Consider the following 18,762-nt stretch of genomic DNA (forward strand, 5'->3'; position numbering starts at 1 on the left):
CTGGGTCTCAATTTGCACCCGGCCTACATGGTGAAGACGCACTATTGACAGTCGCTGGCTCCAGATGGCGAAGCCTCAACACCTACGTTGAGTCAAGGAGGATCTAGCCCGCCTATAATAGGTCGCGATAGCTTTTAGGACGGACGCGTGCAAATGTATATAGGATTACGACGATTTACAGGAAGCACTGGCCTGTGGGAGACCATGCCATCAGGGACATACCCTACGATTCGAAATATCGAAGTTGAAGAAAAGGGGAACCCTCAGGCATCCTTCCTAAACGCCACGGGCTGACTTTGCAGATCTCAGCCGACAGAATTCTGTTTCCTTTGCCCTTCCCACAGCAGTCACGGTCTTATGAATTTGTGGCATCAAACCCGCGCTAAATTTAATTTATCGGCCACTAATCCCTAAATACCCCATAATATCCGACTACGGGTAGATTCACCAGCCAAGAAACTGCTGAACTTCTAAAGTTACACCAGACAAACAATAGCGGAAAATATTACAACCATAACAAATTAAAGGTCATAATTTCCTAATGTTGCCTGTTTCTAAGTGCGACTGCCACAATTTCGTATGTATCGCACATCATGTCTTTAGAAACAGCAGTGGGGGCTAAATTTAGTAATAGTATTAGATCATAGAAAAAAAAATAAAAAGCACGATGGGAAACATTTTATAGCACATATTTCGAAATTTCACAATCAGCAAAAAAATTTTGAAAAATTACTCGAGAAGGTTCAACTATATAAAAGAATGCGATATCAGCGTATTTCGTGTGAAAATATTAGTAACGTTGGTATATTTCCCTAAGGATGATAACTATCCATAGTTTATCTGTGTCGGATGTCTCCTTCTACCTTACCACCAAGTAGGCGTTTAGGTAGGAATTCTCCTGTCGCTCATCCGCTCTACAGCGCACATCGATTTCCGAATTTTGATATGAATCCTAGCTTTTGGTTCATCGTATAAAATATATAAGTGCGCTGCGTTTGGTCTGTTTTGGACAGCCTCCCTCACTGGGCCTAAAATTTTGCCGAGAACTCGCCGCTTAAAGGCATTGATTGTCAAGGTTCCGGCCTAATTCATCTAGGTCTCGCTGCGGTAGTGGAGGATTAACCGAATAAGTTGTTTGAAGATTATTGGTTTTATGCTCCCGTGTACATTTGCTTTTTAATATTGGCAGAATATCGTCTATTTCATTATTGTCCTCGGTAATGTCACATTTTTCTATATTAACCTTCCGAAGTCGCAAAATCAAATATAATGAGCAATTTTTTCTTATTTACGTCATAGTCTTAGTCTCTTAGTACGACATCTTACGATGCATCGGACATACTAAAGCATCTTCGGCTCTCACTTCCGGCGCTGTCAGACTATTTATATCCTCCGCATCCGAGATGTTAAAGGGTTTTATAGGAATTTTTCGGACAGCGAACATTAAGCTATTAGGTGGGGCCAAGCAAAATGATCATGATTGGTTATTGTCAATCACTGGCGAAAAGCTATTAGCCCAGTCGCGGAAGCTTTCAACCTCCGAATTCTTTCAGTCAAGACCGATTTACATGGAATTTGGCGTGGAAGTATAGGGTGGCATAAAAAACAAAAGTTATACAGCGCTGACTGACTGAACTACATCCTGGAAATTAAGAAAGTTGACGGAGCAGATCCGCTAACACTGAAGTGTCTCGTCTATACATTTTTACACGTCTTCTTGTATCTAGGATTAGGAATGTGCAAGGTCCTTTTGGACTCTTCAGTCCCTCATGTCATGTACAGAACGTTACGTATCTTAATCCACAATGCGTTGGCATTGCATCGAAATGGATGTGAAATCCATAAAAAATTAAAGGGAACGGCAACTAGCTACGGAAAAGGGAAGATCAACCACAGATTGCCTTTTGTTTGGAGGATCGGTAAGCCGCGACCTACGAGATTCCCACCCTATTTCAGCATCGCTCGGCCATAAAATATATAAAGACCCTTTACCAAGGTGAGTCTTAAGGGTAGCTAAGAAGGAAAGGACCTCAAATTAAAGAACAACATCTCTTTTCATTTTTATCCAGCAAAAACAAAACCTAAGAATAATAAACGCAGTAGCCGGTCTTAAGACCGGTTGTGAAACGAGGACGGATGATTCAGTCTAAATGGCTGTATATTAGCGCAGTGTCCCAGCGGGTAGATGAGGAAAGTGCGGGAACTTTATAATCTTGTGCTAATCGTGGAGCGGTTCGACGTCTAAGCCCCACCAAGACCAGAAACATGGCTTCGCCTGCTAAATCTGTTTCGCCACAATCTGTATCGCCCACTTCAGCAGCTTCCCATAGGCAGTAGATGAAGTGGATTGAGAATATGAACCTCAGCAGAGATTCGTCGAGAGTTTCCCGCAATGCGCGCACGCGTCAGTGCAACGGATCGAAGACCAGTGCCGCTTTATTACTCGCAGCGACACAATCCCGGCACATATTCTGCTTGAGGTCATCTCGGAAGCTGGTAGTTTATTGGCAATGGGGGCAGAGGCGGCAGCATCAACAACACTGCGGACAACAGTTTCAGTATTCGCTGAAGCACTCTTCTTCACCGTCCGGCTAAGGTTCGGACCGAATTCCGAAGAGCCTGTATAGAATTCTCGGAAATAGATCCTTTGTAGAGAACAGGTTCTGTGCATCAACAGCAAACCCGAGAATTCTACACGAAATCAATAATCAGATTGCGTCTCGGCTCAATGCTGACATCTCGCTGCCGCAACTACAATCCCTTGTGTAATATTAGGTAAAATCCGGATATTTGAAAACGTTGATCGTTTCATTTGAAGAGCTTAATTTTGTGGATAGTTCACTTTTGACCATAATCATATCCGAAATGAAAACATGCTTAGTCCAGTCCTTTCTGCTTTCTTAACTTCACCTCGGCATACTTTTGATGGATTTGTCACAATAGTCAATACACATCTCATCCCACAAATTTTGGAACCCTTCCCATAGAATCTTGACAGATGATGGTGGCTAATTGCTTAGCCGAATCCCTTTTCAGTAGTGTGAGTAGTGAATGTAGGGCTTATTGGACTGTCGATTTACTTACTAATTTATCAGCGTCTCTGCGAACTAGTTCCCGGCATTTGAAGCCGAAGTTGCTTCTCCTGAAACCAGATATCTGATCACCCTTGAGCATCTACAGAATTCAGTTGGTTTCCTCCAACAATTTTTTTTTCAGCTTACTTTTAAACTTTTACCTTGTTCTGTGCACAATTCTTGCCTGCCTTTGATAAAAGTACAAATTTTCCGGCAAAACTTCCATTTTTAATTTATCCAATATGGTATTAATAGAAGATTTCTTGAACGGTTTCATTGTCGCAAATATTTTAATTTCACTAAAAAAAACCACAGATAAATGACATCCATTACCTGAATATTTTAGACTCAAAATTGAACACATTCTAATTCATTTCTATATACCAGAATGTTCCTCGTGCGTCGATCGTTGCAAAACTGTCCCAATGAATTGTTATCACTTTTCTACACACCAACCAGTTAACGGCATCCTGTCGTTCTTGTTCCATTGGTAACATATAACGCCAGGGCAGTCTTAATCCATAGTAGACAAAAACGAAAATTATCACATCACATGTTAAATGTCAAAGCAATATATGTTACCTATTGGTTGGAACGATTTTGCACCAACTTGTCTGGTTGTCTGGTAAATCTCGATAATATAACAGTATGTCACTATTAATTTTATTCAATTATATATCGAGAGGGAATTTGTTTTGATACCTAGATTTCATATAAGTGCATCATTCGGATTTCTTTCAGCTTTTTTGATTGAGTAGTTTCTGAGAACGAAACCTATTACACTTTATGGTTATACTGTTTTAGGCACCAATTCCCCTACCCTTCAGCAGATATTGAAAGTTTAGCTAGTTTTGGACAGAACTAATGACGCTTTTTTATTTGATACATGGCCATATTCTAAGTGAAAAAGTTTAGACCCCCCCCCCCTTCTTAAAACCCCACGCAACTTACATTATGCACTAAATACCAAGATAATCATGTCATATAAAAAGAGCATGAAATAAAGTGAGGAAAAATAGTGCAAAAGTCTACAGAGAAACACCGTTTTTCAAATCAGAAGAAATTTGAACGGGCCAGATAGCTGATAACCTTAGACAGATGAAGAATCTCATATGAATCGGAATTGCCGCGAACTCAGCGGATGGGAGAATCGTAATTCACCGTGTAATTGAAATAATTAGTAGCCAATAAATGTAGATATACATTAAAGTTTCCCGACACCAGAAACACAGTATTCCAGATAGATAATGCTAGAATTTATACTACCAAGTTTACTGTAAGTTGTTTGAATGGAGATGTTGGTTGTATCTTGGCCTCTCCAAACTTGGATCCACTCGAGAATGTCTACAAATTACTTCCTTCCATTTTTTGTGGTGCGAAAAAACCAAAATACCATTCCAACTCGAAAACTTGTTTCCACAATGTGCGCAGGAAAACTGCCACATATGGTAGTGCGTTATCAAACGGAGAAACATCAAATAAGTTGCTTCCCGTCGTAAAGTATAAAATAAAATTAAACAAAACGAATCGCGAAATTCAATCTTCTTTATTTCGAATTCGTGAATAAAGTGAAGATGAAACATTGAAGGCGGACTGGCACAGCTTAGGCCAACTACCTTTGTATTCCATTATCCCGACGAAAAAAAGCGAGTTTTTCAAACAATTGAACGAAGCCGAGGCATAATGTTTATTAACTATCTTGAGAAGGGAAAAACCATATATTACATAGCGTCATTGGAGCGGTTGAAAGATGGAATCGTGTGAAAAGAAAGTGCTGTTTCATCAAGACAATGCACCGTGTTACAAATCAATGAAAACGGTAGCCGAATTGCAAATCCAGGCTTCGAATTGCTTCCACATTCATCGCATTCTCCAGAAACATCATCCAAGTTGTTTCCCATCGCAGAGTATAAAATTACAAAATCAAAAAAAAAGGAATCGCGAGAATTCAATCTTCTTCATTTGGAATTCGTGAACAAGGTGAATATGAAACATTGAAGGCGGACTGGTACAGCTTAGGCCGACTGCGTCCGTATTCCATTATTCCGACGAAAACGAAATAAGTTTTTCAAACAGTTAAAGTAAGCTGGGTGCTTCAGGTATGCTCGAGCAACTTCTTTCTTTCTTCTCATCCTGAACAAACAGGCATTGCTTATTACCGTATACTGATGCGTACATATTTATCTACGCAGGTAAACATTTGCGCTTTGGTCCGTGCACAATTACAAACATATGCACATAAATTTAATAGCGCTGGTGGCAACGTACACACATATCCACATATTTTAATTGGATCCTACGTCCTCACTCCCCCGTTTCGCAACTGACTTCAAAATTAAGACCGAATTCGGAAAGTACTACTCGAGACTTTTCATTTGATACCCCACATGACTATATTCGTTGAAAAAAAATTTACACCCCCTTTTGCATGTATGGGGAAGCCTCTCCTCCCTTAAATTCAACGTAGAATGATTTAACTCGCTGCATACATGCTCGTTCACAGTTGCCATTTTTCCACCAAATTTCGTGTTAGTAGGCTTAACGATTTCCGCGAAAAGAGTGTGACAGACAGACAGTAAACTGATTTTAATAAGGTTTTATTTTCAACAACGAAGCCAATTGTACGTGCTGCTTATTCGGAACAAACTTGAGGAACTCTATCCGACACACCAAAACAAAGTTGGAAGAAGGAATAGGCTATCTTTCACTGGTTTATCTAGAAGGAACGAATGTAGGGCCCCATGTCGGGCACCAATGACCCAATGGCTGACCTTAGACGATCAGTATTGCGTCAGAATGGGTATGGGTGTTTCTCAACTGCACTACACGCAACTTATCAGCAGTTCAGCCAGACTGACAGATTTTATTCAAAAATTGCCACCAGTCACTGCCATAGAAATACCCACACCCATTTTGATTGACGCCCAACTGACGAAATACTGATCGTCTAAAGTCAACCTAAGACTGTTCTGAGTGGCCGAAGTCGACCGAAGGGGAAGCTATCTCAAAAACTCAAAAATTTGGCGACATTAACCGTGAAAGTCCACTCGCAAATATTGAAGCTCCAGTGAAGTGTTTCGCCGACACACGCTTGCTTTTTCGCCTATCTACGTACGCCTCACAATAACTGAGGGGCATCCTCCCATATTTAGGCCTCAGGATACCAAGGCAGCATGGCAACTTTTTTTTGTGTTATTTTCAGTTTTAGCTCGCGTGTTCTCCTCCGATGGATTCGCGCAATATCCCAATGTTTGTTGTTTATTTACAATTTCGCCAAAATTTTTATATTTTTGGAATAGTTCTTCCATCCTGGTCGACTCCGGCCACTGGTAATGGTTATTGCAATACATGAGCTAGTGAAGGAACTATTTGTAGACTTGAAGGGAACCTAATAAATGAGCAGTTGAAGCAAAGTTCAAATGCTTCATTTAAAAAGTTCCCCAGCAAGTAGCTGAGCCTACTTTGTGAAGCCTCGGTAAAGCGATATTGAATTGCGTAGGATTTCATTGCTCTCATACCTCCTCCAAATCTCGTTCAATTTCTTTTTATAAACGGATTTTAATTCAATTAGCAATTCAATGCTTATTGAAATCAAATCATTCTACCAGTAGTTTAACTTTGTTTTTAAGTTTAATATAATCCAATATTTGCACGAACGCACCTAGAAGCGTTGGGCGTGTGAATTAGCAAATAGTTGTCGCTGACCTGTGGCAAGTCACGCTTTTATGAGCACTGTAATCTCACACCATAAGACTCTACATTTCCTTCTCTTTTCACCTGCCCGTACTATTTTGGGCTGGTAACTTGATAATTTCATCACCACCGTACTGTTGGTATTCTAACTTTCAATAAACTAGTATCCGTTCAACGTCAACAAATCTTAGAACGTAAAATATATGCGATCAAAACCTCAACCTACTTTACATTTTCTTTTGGTAATTAAACTTTATTTTGTTTGCGTTCTTAACAAACCTTGAACGTCATAATTTACAATTAACTCTACCTTAAAAACCACTATCAATTGTTATTCCGGAACATCTGAATTTATTCTGCGTAAATAGTCGGATATGGACTTGAGGCATCCAGCGGGTATTTTCAGAGCCGTAGAAAAACAAATCTACCTCTGGAGTGAATATTATGAGTAAAATCTGCCCCCTTTTATTCTTTATTAAGGTTTTGTGTAAAACAAAACCTTATTAAAGTTGCACTTTTCACCAAAACGGCTAAACCAATCCGAACGAAATTTGGTAGACATATGGGAACTGTAAAATCCCACGCATACAGTGGGTAAAGGGGAAGGGGGGATGTAAAATTTGTTTTCATCGAATACAGTCAAGCGGGATCTCAAATAAAAAGTCTCGATTAGAACTATACGAATCTGATATTAGTTTTGACGTGAATAGTAAGGTGCGAGGACTCATTTTCGGAAAATACCCAACCTATAAATCCAAAAAAATCGGGAAGGTGTGCTTATATGGAATCTAGGCTTCAAAATATGTTCCATCCTGGAAACCTCCTTAAGTTCACCCATCCCAGTACTGAATTTTACATGGACATAGAAGACAGTATCGCGCATACGCATGCCAAAGTTTCATTGAAATCCAACAATTAATGTCAAAATTATAGCAGTTCAAACTTATCAATTTTGTACGAATTAACTGCATCATAAGCCATGCAAATAAGATGCTGACGTAAAACGAAAATAATTGACATTTTTCGTGAGATATAATAAAATTCTATTCATGAATAATCTACTTCTCCTCAACCCTTTGTTATATCTGTAGATTAACTTCATCCCATTTGTGAGTAATATTGAACTCCTAGTGTGAAGCCTATAAGGTTGACTATTATCAATACAGTGCTTTCCAGATCAATTTTTTTACATTAATGGATCTTTAAAAGACAGCACACACTTAACTATTTACACGCGGAACTGTCATGCACTCATCGTTCCTTACACAGAGAGACACTCAACTTTTTATAGCTTCCGGGTTTTCGACTAAAATTTCTGTTCGGATCCTCGAGAAATTTTTTTGAGATTATTTAGAACATTCAATAAAAACTATGTTAACTGTAATATTAAGACGTTTTAAAAATATCAAATAAATTTAATTGAATAAATGCCATAATGCGACCCCGCTTGAGTTACGTCCTCTGCAACAACTCATAATTTTTCTAATTTGTATACCTTGATAAACTGTGCGTGATGCACAAAGCGCACAATGTGCCTTTCACGAAGTTCAATATCTCTTTCGCAGTTCAATTCTTTCGATCGTTTTTCTATTCCTAGTTTTGGGTATACAAGTAATATTAGTGGTTTACTTTTCCTTCTTTTTCGGACAATACAATAAATAAATCATTGGATAAAAAAAAAATGTGCAAATGTAACGGCAACTAGAGAGGAATTTATTTGCTTCATTGACTTTTGTTCGGTTTATCTCTCAAAAAAGTAATTGAAATTATGAATCTATTTTTTATAAAATACGAGTATTTCTGACTATTTACATTCACATAGAAACGACATAATGACACATATGAGTAGAAAGGGGCTAACGATTACCTGCTATTCATATAATTTGACAACAATTTAAATAAATGAGCTTCTCTTTTCTCATCATCAATGGACGTGCTATCAAATTATCTTGTGGCTTGTGATGTGGAAGGTTCTGTTTTGCAGCATTCGTTTGTAACGAGGAAACTTCATTCATAAGTTGACGGTCGACCTTTTTCAGACTCCTACTGTTTCGTGTTGGATAATCTTCAATGTGCGAGAAATAATTTTCAAACGGTTTTATACAACAAGGCTCCTGTCAATTGGTGCTATGCCGACTGAAACTCATTGTACTTCCCTTGTTGTTGAAGAACGTATTGCTCATGCGCATATGTTCGAACGTCAACGGAACACCTAATCGTTGATCACGTTTCTTATAGTATTCATTGAAATCCAAACGGATTCCGAACAATTGGAGATTATGATCGTTATTAGAATTCAACGCAAGCAAAAATCTACGTACAGCAAACTCGTAATCGGTACCAATTTTCTCCAATGATTTCTGGCTGTCGGCAACATATTGTTCGAACACCCTCTGCTCCTCATCACGCTGGAACCTTTTCTCCGCCGTGATACCGTACTCTCCTTTTAATTCACTCGCTTTTATATTTGATGCAAGCGCATTCCTGGCATCCAGCTCTTTGAAACACACATCAAAGAATTTATCTTGCCACACTTCCAGACGCATTATGCCCAAGTAAATTTCCTCCATCGCGCCTAGTGAATCGGATTTCACATCGAGGAACGCTCCAGTCTTAATTGTTTCGAGAAATTCATTATGTGCGTTTAAGATATCATCAAGCGCTTTAGCTTGATGTACTTTCTCGAGAAACGATGCCCACGAACACTCAATCACCTCAAAAAGAATGTAGTATTGCATTTGATGGACAAAATGTATCATTTCTGATGTGTATAGGTGTAGGCGGTAAAGGACTGGATTTAGTTCTCGGCTCATTGTACGTAGCGGCTGGAAATAAAAAATATGCATAGATAAAATATTTCGAATCAATTCATAGTGATAATGCAGCATCAACATACAAAAAAGCGACACGGGTAGACAATTCCTAACACAAAAAGTACAACAGACATCTGCGCCGCATAAAAAAATCACTTTAAATGTTGTCCCAAATATTTCCAAAATATAAAAGAAGTTTATGATCTGAAATAATAAAAAACTTGTTGTTTCTTTTTCGTTGGTGTGGATATTTATTCTTGCAAATACCGATATTTCGGGAACCACTTGTTCACTTCATCAATGCTAGCAAGTTGTTACTTCATCAGTGCTAACAAGGGAGCAAGTGGTTCCCGAAATAATAGAATACATATCTACACCAACGAAAAAGAAACAACAAGTTTTTTTATTATTTCAGATAATTAATCGTTGGAAACACCGCATAATTACACTCAGAAGGTTATGATCTTAAAGCAAGGGAACCACGTATTCAATGAAAAATTATGTCTATAGCTCCTAAAAAAAGGTCACGGATCTTTGGAAACTAATCAAAATACCACCGTTATGGCTAAAGATAAGGTAACACCGGAAAGGTACTACAAGCAAACCACTGAATATATTTCTACGAAAAAAAAAAACACTTGCAAAAAAGTGACTTTGATTTTTTGTGTCGTTTAAATATCCGAAATTTCTAGCTCATTTTGCTGAAAGCCGCTGAGGTCTGAACTAAGCTTTGTTGGCTATAAATAATCAGTAGTAACTTTGTACTGAAGAAGAGGATATGTCGCTCCCGAAATATATATTTATATATATGTCTAAAATAAAAAAAAAGTAGTTTGGAGAAAGTTGCGCCTTGTCTATTAAATTTAGGCTGGACTACAGGTAGCAGACGAAAATCTAATCTGTAATACATAAAATTTGGGCCACAATAAAATGGAGCAACCACTCATGATCGCGTTGCTTCCAAGATAGAGAAAAAACAGCGTTTGATGAGTTGCTTTTGACCTGGGCGAGACCATAGTTCACTTCACGAAAAATGTTGTTTTCTCTCCAAAAAAGGAAGATTAAACGTCTCCCCGGGAACCTACAGCGGTGGTAAGTATCCGTTGGCTCGTAGCATTGTCACGATTCTGAGCCTGGGGCAGAACTTCACTTTCAAAAATGTTTCTGAAACCGGCTTTCAATGCTTTAGGGCCTGGGGAGTGAAGTGCTCGTAAATTCACACAATTCCTAATCAAACTGAAAACACCGAACATTTTGAGAGCCACCGATGCATTTATCCTTCTCAAATAGTCAGAATCTGTAATAGAAAACTGTTTCTAGCCAAGGCAGTGTTGGCTTTTTCGCCCTAAGCAGGAAAAGCTTTCAATGAATAACGCATACGGCGGAGCCAATCAGCGTAATATGTGGTGTATTCAAATAATAATTCGTTATTAACATCACGTGGGATTTCTTATAACCCCTGGGACGCATGGGCCCACTTGCCCTTGCCCTTGCATGTAATCTATCCAGCACCAAATCCATTACACATGATAATAATAATCGTTGGCGCAACAATCCATATTGGATCAGGGCGTTGAAGTGTGTTAGAGCACTTCATTCAAGACCGAAACGGTACACTACAGTACACTGTAGGAGACAATGTGGTCAGCATTGCGCTCGCCCGAGATTATTACCCTGATTTGACTCAGGTACTCATTCACAGCTGAGTCGACTGGTATCCGACGTCAAATCACGATACAAGTCCCACTGCCACCAGTAAGATTTAAACCGCGACCTTCCATACGATAGCCTTGTGCTCTAACCACTTACCTATCCAGACATTACACATACGATACGTGAAAAAAACCCTCATGTCAACATTCATACTAGAAAATAATTGGGATCTTCTAAAAGATGGAGGTTTTATTATAATTAACGTTTAAGGTGCTATATAAAAAATTACACGCAGTTCGGACAAGACTTCCTAAAAGTGACATTGTAATCGAGATGGATGATCTGAATGCCAATGTAGACTCTGACCTTGCTTGGATATGTGATAGGAAAGCAAGATTTTGGCGACCGTAAATAAAATGGTGGAAGGTTTGAGGATTTTTGCAGCTTCCACCGCCTTTCATATGCCTGGGTGTGTATAACAAGAGAGGAGCTGACATCGGCCAACCCCATCTGATACTCCTTACCTTCGTCTACGTGTTGCGTCCCCACTTCTCGCAAGGTTGGAGAGCTGCCACCTTCCAAGTTCAACATCGTCCGCTTACCTGATCCAGTACGGCAGATACGCTGAGTAGCAAGACTGAGAATGTCGATAATCATTGGGTTGCCATCAAAAATTCCCTTTTCTCGGATACTACGCAAGTCGTCAGCCACGTCCCGAAGGGGAATCATAAAATCTGATCGACTGCTTAATCGTGGAAGCGGATCAATGTGCAGAAGGGATTGAAGGCTCCATTGGCCGCTGGGAGCGCTAGCGAGAGTGACACTCTGGAACTATGATACCATGCGAAATCCTTTCGATGGTCCTGTGAGTCGAATTCCACGATGAAGAGCAACTAAAGAGGTGGAAAAATGCATGACTTTCGTCCTTCGTTCATTTATCCAAGTTGATGATAAATTTACAACTGAAAAAGGTACAAATTTCGGAACTTTTTTTTGCGAAATTAAAGTTCGTAACGCACTCTACACATGGAGTCACTTTATATTTGCGAAAATTATTCTTGAATTCTTGACAGATACATTTTGATATAGATTCGTCAATGGAATCGCTTTTCAATTTCCCTACCGGGAAGCATAGGAAAAATATTTTTTACTAGAATTCGGACGTGTGATGTGCAGTCTCTGTGCGGATAAGAAGCGCCTGCTGCTGGTATGAATACCCTCATACTAAATGTAAAGAAAACTTCTTCTGTATCTAACACGTTCTGTGCTGGACACAATATCTGCTGAGTAGTATGAATACTTTCGTCTGTGTTATGCTCCGTGCTGGATACGTAACGCTTGCTGCTGGTAAGTATGAATACTCACATAGTGAATATATGAAAGAATACTTTTGTGTCTGATATGTTTATATATCGCATAATTTCTGTGATAGTAAATGTGATAGTCTCCTCTGCAACTTAAGTATATCAAACAGAAACCTAATGTCTGATGTCTTTGACTCTATGGGAAGCTTGTTTTCAATTTTGGACAGCAATATTTACCAATGCTGATGCCATTACAATTGCTGATTTCCGTCTTGGCACAGGGGAAATTAAACCCTATTTGGCCAGAGTATTTCAAATTGCTTTCTACGTAACAGTGACCAGGGCTTCAGAGTAGTTCCACCGTTCTATATTTTTTCTAAGATTTTTTGGGATAATCTAGGCACTGATTAATGCTTGGCTAGCGTTACAGATTGCGATGAATCTGTCCTTCAATTGCTTGTCAATCACCTAAGTCATTAATCTTAAGATCACATATACTCGAGCCTACAAAACCATTATATATTGCGCCAAAAGGTCCTTATGTTTGCCTTTAAAGTAGGCCCCTACTTTTAAAGTATGATGCCTAATGATAACCTATATCGTCGTTACCACATAAGGATTGAAGCGTCATGTCGAAGCAAAGATCCATCCATGTAGCCAATAAGCAATAAGAGCTCATTTCATCTTTCCTTCGATATCTTTATCCGACAAAAACTCGCAAATATTTCGTTTCTTCGGTAAATTGAAGGGGTAATTCCCTCATCTTCGGAAGACAAACGTCTTTCTAGTTCCCTCTATTTTGAACAACATCAGATTTTACTTACATTTATTGAAAGCACTTGTCTACAGCTATCAATCAAATCAACGGCTCGTTCTATTTTTAACATATTGTTCCAAGGTTTCAATCAACAGCTAGCATAACAACAGCATCCGCATATGCTTGAACTTGTATTGGCAGTTTTTGAAATTTACATAGCAGTGACGCAATTAGTACACTCTACAGGAGTGACGATAAAAATACTTCCTTTTGGCTTAAATATTATCGATACAAAGTTTGTTGCAACTACAGTCAAAAGCCCCTTCAATATCCACATTGCGTACTCACCTTTCAGAATTGCGTCCTCAATCTTCGAAACCAGGAAATGAAATAGACAAACAGATCACAAGTTAATGATCATCTTCATCCACCTGCCGAATTTTATCAGCTGATCTTCGAAATAAACACTGGGGGGTTTGTGAAACCGCTTAAGAGCCCTCCCTTGAAACCTCTCTTTTGTCTTTCTACTCCTTACAGTACTTTCTAAAGAAATTTCTCGTCGGATTTCTTACAAGGCTCTTATATTCATACTAGGTGTTTCTATAGTTTAACCAGCCTTCATTGTTACAGGTGTTACAAAACGATTCAGAAATCGGCTGTTTGATTTTTTGAGTTTTAGTCTTGATTCCACAAGAGAACTGCATTTACCTTGCATTCTAAAGGGGTGCTGGTTTGACAACGAAGCCTTATCACCGACCAACAATAAATGTTGAGCACACCCTACGTCGGCAGGCGTGATACCAGTTGAGAGGGCTCAACACCCAAAAAATGGAAAGATGAAGAACTGAAGCTGCCGACGAAACTTACAAAGTTGCAATTCTAGAGAAAGGGAGTGGATTTCACAAGGAGAAAGCTAGCACCTCGCAAAAGGTGAGATCGGAGGAAAATAAACTCACAAATTCGGGAAATGTTAACCGAATAGACGGTCCAATAAAGGAAACCTTATGTTGTTGCTCAAGGAATGTAGAGTCCTTAGGACAGGAAACCAACATAGACGGCTAGAGATTAACGGGACCTTGGAAAAGCAATTTGACCTTATTAAATTAGAAAGGTCAGCGGTGAAAACGGAAAGCTTACCGCGGAAAACAAACTGTCATCATCAGCCTACCAGTGGAGCAAAAGTCAAACTATTAGCAGCAGGGAGACTAGGAATATACTGGGTTATGTATTGGCTTAGGGAGCAGGTGGCACTAAAGCGATACTTGGCGTGACCTCGGCCATATTGAGAAGACAAACATCATCAACGACAAGTCAACGTAATGCAAGAGATGTGCATATCAGCAAGGGCTAAGGAACTGACCCAAATTGATTACTGTGCCAAGGGTAGGAGGCACCAGCAAGTGGAATACAGGAGAGCCCTCATCGAAAATCGTAGATGAGGTTGATACAAATCAACTTCAACCATTGCCAAAGCGAAGCAGGACTTACTTTCGCAAACCATCCGCGAGAAAGACGTCGATGTGGCTACAATTAACAAGCCGTTTTGAAATCGCGATGGTGACACTTGGGTCAAATACGGAAGGGGCTGTAAAGGCGTTATGGGCTTGTGGAGAACAAACCTTCCAGGAAATAACGGAGCATGCGAAGGACAGATTCGGCAGAGGAAAAGTGAAAGGAATCCACATATATAATTGCTATATGTTACCTACGCAACAACTGTGACCCCACGTTGGGCACCAACTCTGTTACCTACGCAACAACTGTGGCACGTTGGGCGCCAACGCTGTACACAACTGTGGCCCGTTGCGTCCGTAACAAAGTTGGTGCACAACGTGGTGCCACAGTTGTTGCGTATGTAACGTATATTTGTGAGTATGAGCAGATGCTGAACGCTGTGATTCTTAACCCAAGGCGACATTGACCGCGAATCATAGCAGAGGATTTTAATGCACTCGAAGGGGGCAGTCAGATAACGAATGTGAGAGGACTGAAACTAATTCTTCACTCTTAAAAAGTGGCTTTTTTCCAGGATGAATTGGAGCATCAAATGGTGGCTGTCTCTGAACATCCTGAGACACTTTTGATACAATTCAAACCCCCCACAACTGTGTTCTCTCCTCCACCGTCTAAGATCTATGTCGGCGTTCTTTCTACCAATCATGTCTTCTTTTGAGCGCCAAATATCAAACATAAGATATAATTATGGCTCTTCCTTAGTGGCTAAAATTTCCTTTTGCCGTGCCCTCCTCTTCCGTTTCCTGGAAGATTTAAGTAATAATGCACAGACAAGCTGTAATCTGGTTTCTAGTTTCTATATTTTCCTTTTTAGCTAACTGCGTCATAAGCACTAAATGTGGCATGGAGAATAATCCTTCGACAATTGCTCCATGGAGGAGTATGAATTAAGCCAGGTCTCCAGAATTTGTTTCATTGCTCAAAGTCGTGAGTGGATTTGAAGTCTATGTATCGTTTACCACTTGTAAAGTACTTATCCGCAGATTTCATATGCATGTCTGGTTGCTTTTAATGTACATTATAGTGAACCATTATAGATTACCTCGCCACGTTAAGGTGGTATCCGCAATTGTAAATTTTAGTGCATGATAAAACCCTATGGACAACAAATCAATTATGAAAACTCCATAGTTTGTCTGGAAAGGCATAATCATCACCATCAACCGCATAATAAATGGTATCCGATCTAAGCCTGCCCTGATAAGCAACTGAAGACATCCCGGTCTTGCGCCGAGGTCCACCAATTCCATATTTCTAAAAGCTGTCTGGCGTGCTGGTCTACACCATTGCTTCATCAGCGGATGTCCTCTTTTTCTACCATAGATACAGACTTTCCGAGTTGGGTCATCTTCCGTACGGGTTAAGTGACCCGCCCACCGCAACCAATTGAGCGAGATTTTATTCGCAACCAGTTGAGCTGGATTTTATCCATAACCAGGCGGTCATCGTATCACTCATAAATTTCCTTCTTATATAGTATAGGCTGTCATAATAACAAGGCAGATATTCTGCACATTTTAAAATGCTGTGTTTGAAATTATGAGAAATATTTTCGGTTACTAAGGACATGGTCTGTTTAAATAGGAATTGGTCTAATTAAACCATATATGACAACTCCACTTTGAGCGCATCTGGCAATGCTCATCAAACGTCAAATTGGCCGATTAGATACCAACATCGTGACTTAACGCAAATCACTCACTTAAAGCCCGCGAACTCCAAAATAATCCATCAATTCGCGGTTTGATTTCCACCGGGCTGGCCATTAGTTCTTGTACTACTTGTTCCACACAATCATGTCTAACTTGAAGAGTGACGCAGTTTTCAAGAGAATCCAAGATGGTGTTAAGGAAAATATAGCAAAAGCAAAGAGCGTGAACGGCGTGTTTTCCTATAAAATTACGCAAAATGGAAAAGTCGTGAAAGAATGGAGTAAGTGTGGTTTCGACATTCGAATGAGTGACGACTGTTGAGATTGGACAACTAATTTGGACTTTGTATTCCGAACAGTTTTGGATTTGAAGAACGGAGAGGTGTACGAGGGCCCAGCGAAAAACATCAAAGTGGACACCACCCTGACTGTCAGCGATGACGACATGGTGGAAATCAGTCTTGGAAAACTCAACCCACAAGCTGCTTTCATGAAGGGAAAACTGAAGATTGCCGGCAACATTATGCTCACGCAGAAGTTGGTGCCTCTTTTGAAAACGGAGTCCAAGTTGTAAACTAGCACTTCGGACTTGTTCCCAAGGGGGATGTTACTTTTTCTACACTATTTTTACTGTTTGTGCAATTCTGTGCAGAGCAATCTATGGGTCTTCAAGTGAGTTCTGATTTTGAATGGTTTAAATGTTGACATTTTAGTTACCAACTTGTATTACGTCCTTAAGTTAATCTAGTTCTTTAATAAAACAATAAATGGGCACATGACGTCTTTCATTCAACGCAGAACAGTTTATCTATCAACCAAATCGCACTCCGAATGGAGGTCGTTACTGTGCCGTCCATTGCTCAGCGCCGATCAAAGTTCATTCATCCAAGTATGAAATTTGGTTTGTTGATTTGAATTTTGTTGGCTCAAAAGAGATTTCTGTAGCAAGTCGTTCGCAAAGCAGGAGATTTTCGAACGAGGGTGAATTACATTTTATAACGACAAAGGGCGATGAATTAAGTTAAGGCACCTTTTGACCCCTCATTATACATTTTTCATCAAAAGAGAAAAGTGTCATTACCCAGCAAATAAGTGAGGTTCTCTTATGACTTACTGGAGAATTAAATTTTCTCTTCGACAAGGTTTTGTCTTATCAATTGACTAATTTTTCTATCATGCTTATGGAGATGCGTACACAAGTACTTAACGTTAATGTAAACACGTTTGGCAGAATTCGACGCTAAGACCATTAGTTCTTGTACGATAAAGTAACCATGTTTCGTGGTACATTGTTTCGAATACTTTTTCAGCAAATATTTTACTGGTTTAGTATTTCCGGTTTAACGTGAAATGGACGCCGATCGCCATAATAAATAATCAATAGCATGGATGCTCGCAACGCATACCCATTTTGGAAATAAGTGTTATTGACGAAATACATGGCTATTTGATGCTTTGTTCGATGAGTCTTTCATAGTCTACGAAATATGCTTTTACCTCTTGGAACTAGTTTCAATACCAAATTTTGTCATTTCAAAAGTGCCTTGGACCGTAATCTAAATAGCTTTGCAGATTTTTAAACCTCCAAAAGGCAAAGAACCCCAATCACATAAGATGACAAAGATTCTATCCACCAGATTTTACATATGCAGCAAAATTATATTATATTTTATTTATCATAAATCAATTTAATTAAAATACTTTATTGGAATTATAATTTAATTGATTTATGACAACTAATATAGCTCAGTGATTAGAGCACTGGGTTGTCATATGGAAGGCCGCGGTTCAAATCTCGATGGTGGCAATGGGATTTGTATCGTGACTTGACGTCGGATACCAGTCGACTCAACTGTGATTTCTTACCTGAGTCAAATCAGGGTAATAATCTCGGGCGAGCGCAATGCTGACCACATTCCCTCCTACAGTGTTCTGTAGTGTACCGTTACGGTCTTGAATGAAGTGCTCTAACACACTTCAAGGTCCTGATCCAATATAGATTGTTCCGCCAACGATTATTATTATAATACAGCTTTAAAATTAACGAAGTCGAAGCTAGACATCTTTTTGTAAGTCCTTCTCTTTTCTTTTCAATATCACATTTCTCGTCACCTACATGGGACTCTGCTCTTCACTCCTGTGGCGAGGTCTAAACTGAGTGGAGAGCGCCGGTGCCGTCATCTGTCCGCTGGTATTCGCAACATTCGAAAGAAATTTCGAATGCCGCGAATCCTGTCGCGCCACAATGCGATCCAGGAGTAGTACGAAAGCACATCTTACATATCTTGAAGGAAAATGTTTA

At 39.5% G+C, this 18,762-nt stretch overlaps 2 protein-coding genes across 3 annotated transcripts in view; one reads left to right on the forward strand and one right to left on the reverse strand.

The window, feature by feature from the left end:
* Nucleotides 1–8,457: 8,457 nt before the first annotated feature.
* LOC119657322 (gamma-tubulin complex component 3) overlaps nucleotides 8,458–18,762 on the reverse strand; it is a 34,353-nt gene continuing 24,048 nt past the window's right edge. For both annotated transcript variants that reach the window (XM_038064183.1, XM_038064184.1), the window contains exon 9: nucleotides 8,458–9,592. In XM_038064183.1, the coding sequence (XP_037920111.1) occupies nucleotides 8,885–9,592 (708 nt within the window). In that variant the 3' untranslated portion in view covers nucleotides 8,458–8,884. The remainder of the gene's footprint in view (nucleotides 9,593–18,762) is intronic.
* Nucleotides 16,469–17,234, forward strand: LOC119657323 (peroxisomal multifunctional enzyme type 2). The gene is made up of 2 exons (XM_038064185.1): nucleotides 16,469–16,741; nucleotides 16,820–17,234. Exons 1-2 carry the CDS (start codon nucleotides 16,606–16,608, stop codon nucleotides 17,032–17,034), a joined length of 351 nt encoding a protein of 116 aa, XP_037920113.1. The 5' UTR covers nucleotides 16,469–16,605; the 3' UTR covers nucleotides 17,035–17,234.

This window comes from Hermetia illucens, chromosome 5, assembly GCF_905115235.1.
Source record: "Hermetia illucens chromosome 5, iHerIll2.2.curated.20191125, whole genome shotgun sequence".
Lineage (NCBI taxonomy): Eukaryota > Metazoa > Arthropoda > Insecta > Diptera > Stratiomyidae > Hermetia > Hermetia illucens.

Excerpts from the sequence above, each read along its gene's own strand:
- LOC119657323 (XM_038064185.1), top strand. The coding sequence starts at position 16,606 with ATGTCTAACTTGAAGAGTGACGCAGTTTTCAAGAGAATCCAAGATGGT. Across the intron at positions 16,742-16,819 it reads AAAAGTCGTGAAAGAATGGA|TTTTGGATTTGAAGAACGGA; the intron begins GTAAGTGTGGTT and ends TATTCCGAACAG.